Source organism: Panthera pardus, unplaced genomic scaffold (genome assembly GCF_024362965.1).
Source record: "Panthera pardus isolate Hobbes unplaced genomic scaffold, ASM2436296v1 HiC_scaffold_6, whole genome shotgun sequence".
Taxonomy (NCBI): Eukaryota; Metazoa; Chordata; class Mammalia; order Carnivora; family Felidae; genus Panthera; species Panthera pardus.
Window position 1 is genome coordinate 126578930 of NW_026526991.1, and position 13120 is coordinate 126592049.

The 13120-nt window shown below is 37.3% G+C and overlaps 1 protein-coding gene across 5 annotated transcripts in view; it reads left to right on the forward strand.

Annotated features, from left to right (window-relative positions):
- The window catches only part of MINDY3 (MINDY lysine 48 deubiquitinase 3), a 95655-nt gene that overhangs the window by 29201 nt on the left and 53334 nt on the right, over positions 1–13120 (forward strand). For all 5 annotated transcript variants that reach the window (XM_019460681.2, XM_019460678.2, XM_019460679.2 and 2 more), the window contains one exon: positions 9869–9939. In XM_019460681.2, coding sequence (XP_019316226.2) covers positions 9869–9939 — 71 coding nt within the window. The remainder of the gene's footprint in view (positions 1–9868; positions 9940–13120) is intronic.

The following is a 13120-nucleotide window of genomic DNA, read 5'->3' on the forward strand; positions in this document are numbered from 1 at the left end:
ACTTGGTGTATTTTGGTGTCAGAAAAAATCTCTGGCCTCAAGTATTTGACTTTCTTTGAAGAGCAGGTATAGCTATCGATGATTAAATGCTTATTAAGCAGCAGTGGGGAACGTTTATTTAACCGTACTTAGTACTTAATGACTTCATTCTTATAAGTGTTCTATGAAGATCATAGAGTACAGGAAACTACGGCATAGAGTGGTTAAGAATCTTGCTTCGTTTCACACTAGCAGAGCTGAGATTTGAATGACAGTAGTCTGATTCCATGTAACCAGCATACATAATCATTATGATAAACCACCTCTTAAACTACGCTTAACAGAATCTTGAGTGCGATAGTAAGTATATAAGATGATGTGGTAGGAGTTCATCTTGTAACATTCATACCCTGAGAGGTAATTATTTGCCTCATTTATTGAAAGAAACAGATTTTGAGAATTTAATCCAAAGATATTCTTTTTTTAATAAATGTTTTTAACATTTATTTATTTTGTTTTGACAGAGACAGAACGTGAATGGGGGAAGGGCAGGGAGAGAGAGAGAGGGAGACACAGAATCTGAAGCAGGCTCCACACTCTGAGCTGTCAGCACAGATCCCAATGTGAGAACCATGAGATCATGACCTGAGCCCAAGTCGGACGCTTAACAGACTGAGCCACCCTGGTGCCCTTAATCCAAAGATTCTTGTCCGTGATACAGAGTTAGTGAATGAGCCACATGCTATATTTCTCATTCAAGGAGAATGAGGACTAAGACCAGGCTATGAATTGAGCAATTAGCTAGGTCTTTGCTTTTAAAAGAGCAATTGAGGGGGTGCCTGGGTGGCTCAGTCTTAACTGCCTTTGCCTTCGGCTCAGTCCACGATCTCATGGTTTGTAGATTTGAGCCCCGCATCGGGCGCTTTGCTGTCAGTGCAGAGCCTGCTTCGGATCCTCTGTCCCCTTCTCTCTCTGCCCCTCCCCCTCTCATTCTCTCTCTGTCTCTCGCTCTCAAAAAATAAGTAAACATTGAAAAAAAAAAACTTAAAGAGCTATCGAGCTAGAAACCAGATCATAGGGAGTACATATTTTAGCAGCATAAGCAAGGTAGTTTTGCTGGCGAAAGAGGAAAAGAGAGGAATTGATTCCCATGTGGAGAGATGGTGCATTTAGGTTTTGTTTTAAGGAATGGAAGTCACTTAAGTTGTTCATTGGCCCAGGAAAGGGAAACCACCTTTAATCAAAGTAAATGGGGTCAGGGACAACAGTAACATTGGAACAATACACAGTTCTTCTAAAGCAGAAAGAAAGAATGTGCTAAGAAAAGAAGAAGGCATTTGAGGTGTTAAAGATTTAAATTGGGAGAATTTTTGAGATTTTGAAGTCTGCTGAGAATGAGTGGACAGGGGTAAAGTTAGAGGTATATAAAGGAGAGAAAGGGTTTGAATCCACTGCTTTAAGAAGGAATAAAAAAAAAATGGGTGATGGGAGAAATTTTTAAGTGTGGAGTCAGCAGTAAGAGTAGGGATGAGTTTACATGAGGGATTTAGAGTGGGTCCAACCAGTAAAGCTGATAGGCTTTTTTCCCTGCAGTAATCATCAATCCAGCAGTTGATGAGAAAATGAGTATTCTGTATTATCCAGGAAAGGCCAAGAAGGCTCACTGAAAGATAAATAGGGCAGTTTTTTTGCCTTTATTTATTGAGGATATCAATGCTTGATCTGTCCTATATTATATAACATATAATAAACATTTTTGCCAGTTTGTCTTTTGCTTTAGTTTATGGTGAACATGTATATTGTTGTCGTTTGTGGCTGTTATAAAGAAATACTGCAGTGAACAGTTTTGTATATAAATCTTTCTGTACAATCCTATTCCTATAGGATTTCTTTTTTTTTTTTTTCCTATAGGATTTCTAAAAGTAGAATGCTAAAAATTTAGGCATCTTAATTTTTGTTAGCAATAGCTTTATCAAGATAGAATTCACATACCTGTGGTACTATTTTTTTTTTTTTTAATGTTTATTTATTTTGAAAGAGCATGCATGAGCGTGAGCAGGGGAGGGGCAGAGAGAGATTGAGAATTCCAAGCAGGCTCCTCTCTGTCTGCAGAGCCCAATGCAGGGCTCCATCTCAGGAACCAAGAGATCATGACTTGAGCCAAAATCAAGGGTTCGATGCTTAACCAACTGAGCCATCCAGGCGCCCCATGTGATACTGTTTGTCCAGTTCCATGGTTTTTAATATGTTCTTAGAGTTATTCAGCCATCACCACATCAATTTTAGAACATTTTTATCAGCCCAAAAAGAACCCTTTTATCTTTTGCAGTCAGTCCCCATAATCCCTTTGCCACTCAGCTCCAGGCCTACTTTATTTTCTGTCCACAAATTTGCTGAAACGGGGGATTTCTTATAAATAGAATAACCTATAGGGGCTCCTGGGTGGCTCATTCTGTTAAATGTCCGACTTCGGCTCAGGTCATGATCTCGCAGTTCATGAGTTCGAGCCCCACGTCGACCTCTGTGCTGACAGCTCGGAGCCTGGAGTCTGCTTTGGATTCCGTGTCTCCCTCTCTCTCGGCCCCTACCCCTCTCATGCTCTGTCTCTCTTTCAAAAAATAAATAAACATTTAAAAAATTAAAAATAGAATCCTACAGTATCTGATCATCTGTGACTGGCTTCTTTCACTTGGCATGTTTTCAAGTTTCATCCATGTTTTAGCCATATACCAGCTATTCATTCCTTTTTATTGGTGAATAATATTCCATTGTGTGGCTAGGCCATATTTTATGTATTCATTTATCGATTGATGGACACCCAGCTTGTTTCCACTTGGCTGTCCTGAATAATGTGGTTAGGAGCATTTATGTACAAGTTTTTGTGTGGCTATACATTTTTCTTTTTTCTTTGTTATATACCTAGGAGTAAAATCCTAGGTAATATGATAACTCATATACTTAATCTTAGAAGAACACCTGTTAAACTGATAGATAATGCCAAGTTACCTTGTACAGTCTGCCTTACCAACTGCTAATGTGTCCACTTTGCTTCTAATATTGTAGGGGAGTTCCTGTTTTTCTGCATCCTGGCCACCTCTCAGAACCGTCCATCTTTAATATTATGTCATCTTACTGATAGTTGATAGCCTCTTTTAATTCACATTTCTCTCATTCCTCCTGAGCCTGTGCTTTATTGTCTTTTTGTGCGTTTGTTAGCTTTTAGTATTTCCTCTTCTGGGAATTGCCTCTTTCTAGCTTTTGGAATTTTGTGGGGAAGGACTTATTTTCTTTTATTCACAATTTCTAGGAGCTCTATAAATTCTTTGTGTGTTAAAAATGTGTTGTAAATATTTTCTCTCAGCCTTTTCTGTCTTTTAACTTTGTTAGTGGTATCTTTTATCATACCCAAGCTTTTCATTCTTAGGAAGATAAATCATTTCATCTTTTCTGTTATGGCTTCTGTTTTGTTTTTTAATTTTTTTCTTGAATCAGTTTTGTATTTCTCCCATCCCAAGATTAAACTAATATTTCCTAGTATTTTCTTCAACTGCTTTTGTAGGCTTTTTTTTTTTTTTAATAATGTTTAGCTGTTTTGACTATTTGGATTATTTATTTATGAGTGGTGTGAGAGAGGGATCGGTTTTCTTTTTCCCAGAGAATTGCTTACTGTGCTTGCTAACTTGTCATTTCTCCACAGATGTGAAATACCCACTTGATCAAAGAACAGATTTTTCCATGTGTATGAGACTTTTTTCATACTCCTCTATTCCACTAATCGGTTTGTGAGTTCTCTTGCCAAAACTACATTATTGCGTAGTTTTATAATGTTTTTGACATTTGTCAGCAAATGTTTCCTGCTGTTGAACTTTTCCAAAATGATTATAGCCATTTTTGTATTATCCAGTCCAACTGAACTTTTTTTCAGCTTTGTAAGTTTCAGTTTTTAAGAAATTTGTTAGAATTCGATTCAGGTTATATTAAATTTGTAGATTATTTTGAAGAAGTGACATCTTTACGATAGTAATCTTCCCATTTAGATTGTTATTTTTGTATCTTTAAATGACAGTGTATATTGTTGATCACAGTTCCCAAATCCAAGTACTTTATTCTACCTCAACCATTAAAACTATCTTTTGCTTCTGCAATAGAACACAGTAGAACTAGTCACCTAATATCACTTTTGCCCGCCCCCTTAGTCCTTCCCAGTGGCTGGTGTAGCATTTTACAAGCTAAATCAGATCATGATAGTTTCTCACAACCACTCAGTGACCGGCTTGCCTGTGCACTTAAACTCCTTAATGAAGGCTCTCAAATCCTTTTGTGGTCTGGCCCCTCTTTACCTGCCATCTTTCTTTAGCTTGCACTACTGCTTATATTTTAAGCCGAGCTTCTCTTTGACTTGGTTTGCCTGTATATCAGTTTTCTGGTGGTCTCTTTTCTGTCTTAAAGGCCTTCTGCTATATTTGTGTCCTGCTATTGAATGTATTGTACATTTATTATGTTCATTTGATAATTATTTTAATGTTTTCTTCACTTTATGGAATTGAGGTGGAGTCAGCTCTTATAAATCAGAAACACAGAGCTTGCTTGCTTGTTTTGTTTTTTTTTTTTTTTTTTAATAGAAATCAATATCCCAGTCTATCCAGGCTATAATTAAATAGTTCACTGAAAGTTGATGAACTCATGATACATAATCACTAAGAGAACCTGAAGATTAAGATCATTTTGAAATTTTAGTATTTTTTAAGTAATAAGAATTGTAATTAAGTGGCTAGGTGATATACAAATTTGAAGTGTTTGGTTTATCAGAATTTGTGTAAGAAAAGAGCACAAGTGCTTATTTTCTCTAAATTTTTTTACTTGTAAAAATACATGTAATTAGTTGGAGCTAAGTTGCCAGGTAAAATACAGGACTCCCAGTTAAACTGGAATTTCAGACAAAGAGTAAACCGTTTTTAGTGTAAGTATGTGACATTCAATATTTGGAATATAGTTTTACAAAAGAAATTGGTTTTTTTTTTTATATGAAATTTAAATTTTAACTGAGCATCTTGTTTCTTGTTTTTTGGGTTTTTTTTTGGTTTTTTGGGTTTTTTTTGCTAAATTTGGCAACCGTAGCTACGTGTGAACCTTGTAGCAACCTGACTTCTTAGGAATAAAACAAACAGTAACTGGGTTTGAAAAGCTCTTCGCTTTCAAAAATAGATTTCACAAAGTTCATAGCTCAAATTGTGTATATGTGTGCAATTTATGTCTCAGTAGATAGCCAAGTCTTTCTCAGTATTTTATCACCTTTTAGTTTAGCTGTTCTAACATCCTTGGAAATAAATCATTTTTAATTTTTCTCACTGCAAACTTTTTTCTTAAGCACTCTGCATAACTTGATCCAAGCTTATTTTTCAACTGTCATGAACCTGTGCTTGAACAAAATTATGCTACTTGTTTTTTATTTCTCTGTTCATACTATGCCTTTTGCCAAAGACTTATGTCCCTTCACATGTGCCTGTCTAGTCCTTCACTGCCTACCTCAAGTGCTGTTGTCCCTCCAGGGGGAGCTTCCTGAGTCTCACAGTCCAGAGTGATCTGTCCTGACCTCTGAGCATTTCGTTTTCATGGCACTTAACGCATTCTACTCTGTCACCTACTGTTTTGAGGGAGGGGGAGAGGATTTTTTTCAATTGTAGTAAGAACATTCAGCATGAGATCTACCTTCATAATGAATTTTTAACTTAAGATACCGTTTTAATTGTAAGTGTGAAGTTGCACAGCAGATATCTAGAACCTTCTCATCTTACATGGTTGCAACTTTATCTGGTGGGTAGCAACTCCCCATTCCCTCCTCCTCCCAGCTCCTAGCAACCGTCATTCCACCCTGCCTCTATGAATCTGATGATTTTATTTTTTTATTTTTTATTTTTTTTCAATATATGAAGTTTATTGTCAAATTGGTCTCCATACAACACCCAGTGCTCATCCCAAAAGGTGCCCTCCTCAATACCCATCACCCACCCCCCCCCTCCCTCCCACGTCCCATCAACCCTCAGTTTGTTCTCAGTTTTTAAGAGTCTCTTACGCTTGAATCTGATGATTTTAGATAGCCATCTAAGTGGAATCGTGCAGCATTTCTCCTTCTGTGACTTGTGTATTTCACTGAGCATAGTGTCCTCAAGGGTCGTTCCTGTTGCCACATATGATAGGATTTCCTTCTTTTTTAAGCCTGAGTCATACTCCATTCCATGTATGTACCACAGTATGTTGCTCCATTCATTAGTTGCTGGACTTTGAAGTTGTTTGAACATGTTGGTTGTTGTGAATAGTGCTGCAGTGAGTGAGGGAGCACAGTATCTCTTTGAGATTTTCGAAAGATTATCTCAAAAGATTTTCATTTCTTTTGGATTGAACACCCAGAAGTAGAATTGCTCTATCACATGGTAGTTGTACTTTTAATTTTTTGAGGAACCTCCACACTCTTTTCCGTAGCTGCTATACCATTTTACATTGCCACCAGAAGTGTACAAGGGTTCCAATTTCTATATATCCTTACCAACAGTTTTTGATTGGCTTGTTTTTGATAATGGCCGTGCTGACAGGTGTGAGGTGGTAACTCTTTGTAGTTTTGATTTGCATCTCTCTGATGATTAGTGATGTTGAGCATCGTTTCCATTTTCCATCGTTGGCCATTTTTATGTATTCTTTGGAGAAATGTCTATTCATGTTCTCTGCCCAATTTTTAATTGGGTGATTTGGATTTTTCCAACTGAGTTGTAGGAGTTCCCTATATATTTTGGTTATTAATCCCTTATCTTTACATGGTTTGCAAAGAAGGTCTTGTCTTCATCTCTGTATTCCTGCTGGTAGCTTTGTATTCCTGCACTATGCAGCATTGTTTCTTTTCACTACTTGGCACTCAGAGTATGTTTCTTAAACAAGTGCAGTGCAGTCATCTGGTTTCCAAGTCAGCATCAAATTTAAAAGGCCCAAACAGGACTTTTGTAGATGGGCTGATGGTGGTGAGAAGTGACACTTGAAGTGGAAGAGAAAAGGGTAGAATGGCAAACCAAGGAATATAAAACTGTGTGTGTGTGTGTGTGTGTGTGTGTGTGTGTGTGTGTGTGTGTGTGTGTGTGTGTGTATGGTCTCACTGACTGAAGCAGATGGGGTTGATAAGGACTCTGATCGTGATTAATCTGAAATATGAAGCTAAGGAAACAAAGTTAGAAAATTCTCAAATATAATGACACAATTATTAGGATTTTCTGCAAATGTAAATTGACTTCTTTGAGACTTACTGAGACAAGTCTTATATAAGTAAATTCTATAAGTTGTAATATGTGAGGTGAGTATATCCTCACTATATTTACAACTTTGTACACTAATAGATATTCTTAAGGATGCACATTAGCTACTACAGATAAAAAATTTAAATATTTAGTCTAAGGAAATAGGAGTAGTTTTTAAATATTATCATCCAAACTGCATGCCTAAACATGTGATTACTGACCTAATCTGAATAATTCATTCCCCAACAATTACGAACAGCTGGTTCGCCATAGCTAGTAGCATTAAGTTACAAATATATTCTTTGAGACATTTGTTTAAAATTACAAGGAAATCGATGATGCAATATCTAATCATAACACTAGGTGGTGATATCTGATTTTTAGAAATTAAAGTGTGAAAATGTTTCTCAACATACATATTCTTCTTTGAACTTGAAAATAAATCTAAGAAGGAAGAGGAGGGGAAAATTTGTAAGACCGTAGAGTACCATTTCTGCTTATTTGGGTCACTCACCCCCACTCCCTTTTTTTCCTTTGAATGCTATAACTCAGTGATTCAGGTGTTTTTTGTTTTCATGCTTTTTATACTTTTAAAAATGATTGAAGATCCCAAAGAGCTTTTTCTTGTATGGGTTATAACCAAATAATGATCAATATTTTTCTTAGAAATTAAGACTTAGAAATTTAAAAGATGTATCAATTCATTTTAAAATGACAATAATACATCCTTTACTTCTCAATATAAATAACTGTTTTCCAAAATAAGAAGAAAATCAGTAAGAAGAGTGACATTGTTTTAAAGTTTGCAAGTTCCTTCAATGTTGAGGTTATTAGTAGACATTCTCATATCTGTTTATAGATCTAGTCTGTTGAGATATGACATGTCATTTGGCCTCTGGAAAACTTCACTTTACTCATGAAAGTTTAAGAGCAAAAAAAAAAAAAAAACAACAACAAAACAGGCAATTAATGTCCTTTTATGAAAATCATGTAGTCTCTAAAGGGTCTTGTGGATCCCTAGGAATCATAAATGACAATTTGGGAACTATTGCTATACCCTCCTGGTACCTGTAAGAAACTAGTGAAAAATATATGTATATTCTCTTAATTTTGAATTTCCAAATCCAAAAGTTTCAACAACCGGTTCTTGGCTTACACTGTCTGAATGTTGTACTTAAGGATACATGGTATGACTAAGAATTGATATTATTACATTAATTAATAAGGAAAACACTATATCTTAACAGAAAAGTGGATAAAACATGACCAGGTGGTGAAAAGGAAGCAAAGCTGTGTGTGTGTGTGTGTGTGTGTGTGTGTGTGTGTGTGTGTAGTATTTACAGTGGACATAATTTTGAACCAGAAAAAATGCTTTGTAGAAACATTTATGGATCCAAATACTATTGTAGTTCTACTTAATATACCTCAACTGAAAGCTATAGTCTGTAAAAGATAAGATCATCACCACAGTTACATCTTTGTTGTGAAATAATCACTTGTCTTCATTTTCTGAGCTTTGTCAGTTCTTTCTTAACCACATCCATGACATCACCTCTCATCTCTATGCTGATGATGCCCAAAGCTCTGTATCCTCCCCTGACCCCTCTTCCTTGTGTTCCTGAGCCTTAGTTGTGTATCCATCTGTAGCTAGAAGTCCTGAGGTTTCCTCCCTTCCAGCTTGCCTAAACCAAACTCATGTTCTCTCTTGATACCACTTTCGGAACCTACTTTTTCTTAACTCTATCAGTTAGTCACCATTTGTCAGATTCCCCAGGCTAGAAACCTTGAAGGAAGGTTTGGCATATTCTTCACCCCTTAAATACATTGATTTTCTTTATTGTTGATAATTCTTTCTTGTTTCCTCTGCCTTGAATTTCCTTCGTATCATCTTCTTGGCCTGGAAAAAATTCCTACATATGCTTCGAGGTTCAACTCACATGTTGTCAGTTCTGTACACCTTCCGTAATAAATAAATAGATGTTCTTTTATCACTTTTAAGATGCATTGTGTATGTGTGTGTGTAAACAGTGAAGACACAAGTTTTTTCTTCTATCTCTCTTGATAAATTTAGCCTTTGTAAGGCAGATAACTTGTTCTATTTGTCTTTATTTCTGGAGTCTTAAGCACACTGTGTTTATTTATAGGAGTCAGGAATGGAATCAAATTCCCATGTTTTAAGTATTCTACAAGTAGGTTCACTGATGATAAATTTTATGGATTAAGATTAGCATATTCATTTGTTTTTCTAAGTCAAAACAATGGATATTATTGAGTATCTCTTTTTTCTTTTTGTCCGTAACTCCTTGGTTTTCAGAGAGAAAAATGTCCTCATTTTAAACATTAACATTGAAAATAAAGTTCGTAAAGACATTTAATGTACATCTGAATATCACATCACCCACACAAACATGATCTAATGGCATTTGATAATAATTAGTAATACGATGATTTGATGGAACTCTTAACAGTAAATACATGCTAGGTTTTGAAGTATAGTTTGGGGAATAAAAGTTTTGATGTAAAATATGTATATAGGGTACATCTATATTTACATATAGGTACTTTTCAGATTTACATATGCTAATGCAGTGCTAACTTCTTTTTTGTAGAACTTCTTGGTATACATGAACAAGCAGCAGTAGGATTCTTAACATTAATGGAAGCTTTAAGATACTGTAAGGTAAGTTGATTCTGAAGGTGTTTTCAATGCTTTTTATTCACATGTCCAATGTCGTGGATGGTATTTTCTCCTAGATGACATTTAACTTGCTAGTACATACTCTCCACTTCTTTCCTGATCTCCTTTCCTAAACTGACAGGCGTATGAAGGATAGAGTTAAGCTGGCTGATGATGCCGAGTTTCCTGTTTTCAAGGACAGAGGGCGGAACCCAGTAAAAAAAAACAATTTATAAAAATAAATCTATTATTGCGTATACATTTAGTTTTTGGTAAACCAAGGGAAAAGGATGTATTGTTGCTTCCTCATAATGGTACGCTTTGCTGAAACAACTGGCAATACTTAGGAGGCAAAGAAAAAGAATTTGCTAGATGCCTGAAGTTTTAAGTTTTGTCTATTCCATCTGAAAAATGATTTCACACTTAAAAACAAAATTCCAAGCATTTCATAGCATTAAATTCTTTAGCACATGGGGTAAGGTTAGGAACTTCTCATTTATTGATAAATATTTCATGGCTTTTCTGCATACTCTAAAATAACTATTGGATGTTCTGAAATAACTATTGGATAGTTTTAAATGGGGTTCAAATCATTAATGATTTGCACTTAATGAGGTGTCCTGATTTTGGAAAGGGAGAAGTGGATCTCATTTTCTTTTCCATTTTAGAATTGTGGTTCCATAGCAGTAGCTCTGGTGATAGTGATTTAGGAAAAGGACGGTGTCTTGCCCTCTTGCCTTCTTACTTTCTTACTTTCTTTTAAGCAGAAGTGTTCCTCTTTCATGACAACACTTGGAAAGGAGTGGTATGGTATGATAATGAATTAGGTTCCATCCTGCCCGGATCTCTTAGTAGACATCATATTGTTACACAGTAGCAACTGTTTTATTATTTTCGGTGACTTTAACTTACAAGCTAAAGCTATTCTGAAGTAGCCTGGCAACCAGAGCATCAAGCTGCATCCCGTTCTCCCAGGAAACACACACAAACATTCATAGATCCTAAAAAGTGTGTGTGTGCTGGCAAGTGTGCACATGGGTACACACACAAAAATGGTAACTGTATAGAGGTGATGAATATGTTAATTAGCTTGATGGTGGTGATCTTTTCACAGCGTATGCATATATAAAAACATCAAGTTGCACGCTTTTAATGTGTACCCTTTTCGCACGTCAAAGACACTTCAGTAAAGCCTTTTTTTTTAAAGCATGTGTGTGGGTTTTGCAGGAGGATAGGGTGTGGAGATGATATACTGTGAAATTGTCACCGTGTGGCCTGTAACGCCCTGATCCAGATCCCGTCTGTCCCCGTGGAGGCGTACTGCCCTCTCCACGCCCTGAACCAGATCCTGTCTGGCCCTCTGGAGGCGCACTGCCCTCTCTGTTGCTGTGCACTCGTCTTCCTGGTTTCCTGCCAGTTTCTGAACACACCCAAGCCCTTTCCTGCCTAATAGGACTTCGTGCTTGCCATCATTTCTGCCAAGAATTCTCCAGATCTTGAGTGGATGGCTCCCTGTCCCCTGCAGGTCCTACTTAAAATGGTGCCTCCAAGACCCTTTCTTCGGCCATTGCCTCAGTGACCCTTTTTCATAATAGCATAGGAATAATCTCTCTATAATGTTCTTATCTGTTAACTTATTTATTTTTTTGATCTTGAATTTGCTTTTCTCTGTTCATCACCAGTGGACTATAGACCCTTTGAAGCCAGTGATGTTGTATTTCTGGGTACATACTTGGTGGTCAGTAAACATTTGTTGAATGAGTGAATTACCAATTTCAGAATTGTAAGCTTTTCTAAATCATGCTTTTTGCTTTTCTTTAGCTGTCAGGAAGAGCAGGTAGAGCAATGCCTATTTTCCTCCTACGATCTTAGTGGAAAACCAGTAATGGCTATGTGTTCTCCTAATGCATATTGCTCTAGTGCTCTAGCAGTAACTTTTTTTGTTTGTTTTTTGTTTGTTTTCAAGAGAGAGCAAGAGGTAGGGGAAAATGGCATGCGAGCCGGTGGGGGTAGAGAGAGAGGGAGAGAAAGAATCTTAAGCAGACTCCGTGCTCAGTGCAGAGCCCAACATGGGGCTCAGTCCCACAACCCCGAGATCATGATCTGAGCTAAAATCAAGAGTCAGACGCCTAACCATATGAGCCGACCAGGCACCCCTAAAGATTATTATAATGGCAGGACACAACACACTGGTACTCAGATAGATGAAAGGCAGAACTCTCTGTTACTTACACCTCCAAACAAGAGAGGGCTCCCAGACAGCGCCACAGACGGGATGACACCTGGGGACAGGGCAACAGCAAGGTGCTACTACAGAGAGCAGCCTGTGTACGGGCGTTGGGATGGAGTTGGCTAGGTTTCATAGGCTCCCTAGGGGTTGGATAGTTTCAGTCAGCTCTGAGGCTGAGGGCTGTCTCTGCTTGTCTGACAGCTGGCTCCAGGGCACTTAGGGCCGTACGTAGTGGCCTGGAGTGTGGGAGACCTGTAAGGGAAGTGGTCGGGATGGTGTGACAAAGTTTTTTGAAGAACTAAATTACACTGTGGTGTACATAACTGTAAATGGCCTTCTGGAAACCTGTATAGATTTACTTTTCACCAAACATTTAGAGAAATGGCATTAAGGAAATCATTGTGTTTGTATTAGTTTTGTGCATCTAAACATTTCCCTGTGCTTTACCATCATAGCAAATTGCTCTTTAGAAATTAACATTTTCATGTCATTTTGATCATATGTGTTCATTAACACAGATGAAACCGTGTCGGTACATATGCACACAGTGCAGAGGGTGACTCTGCTTTGGTCTGTGCCCCCCCCCTTTTTTTAAATAGATAAACTCAAATACCATAAAACTCACCATTTTAAAGTGTGCAGTTCAGAAGGTCATGCACCTGTCACCATTTACTGAATTTCAGAATGTTTTTCTTCCTCTGACAAGATCTTCTAACCCCACTAGCGGTCGCTTCCCCAATCCTCCCCAGCCCCTGGCAGCTCTACCTCTCTGTGGTTTTGCCTGTTCTGGACAGTTCATCTCAATGGAATCCTTCAATAGGTGGCCTTTAGTGTCTGGCTTCTTTGACTTGGCACAGTGTTTTCAGTGTTGATTCTTGTTTTACCTACTAGCACTTTGTTCCTTTTTATGACCAAATATTCTATTGTATTTATATATCAATTGTGTTTATCTGT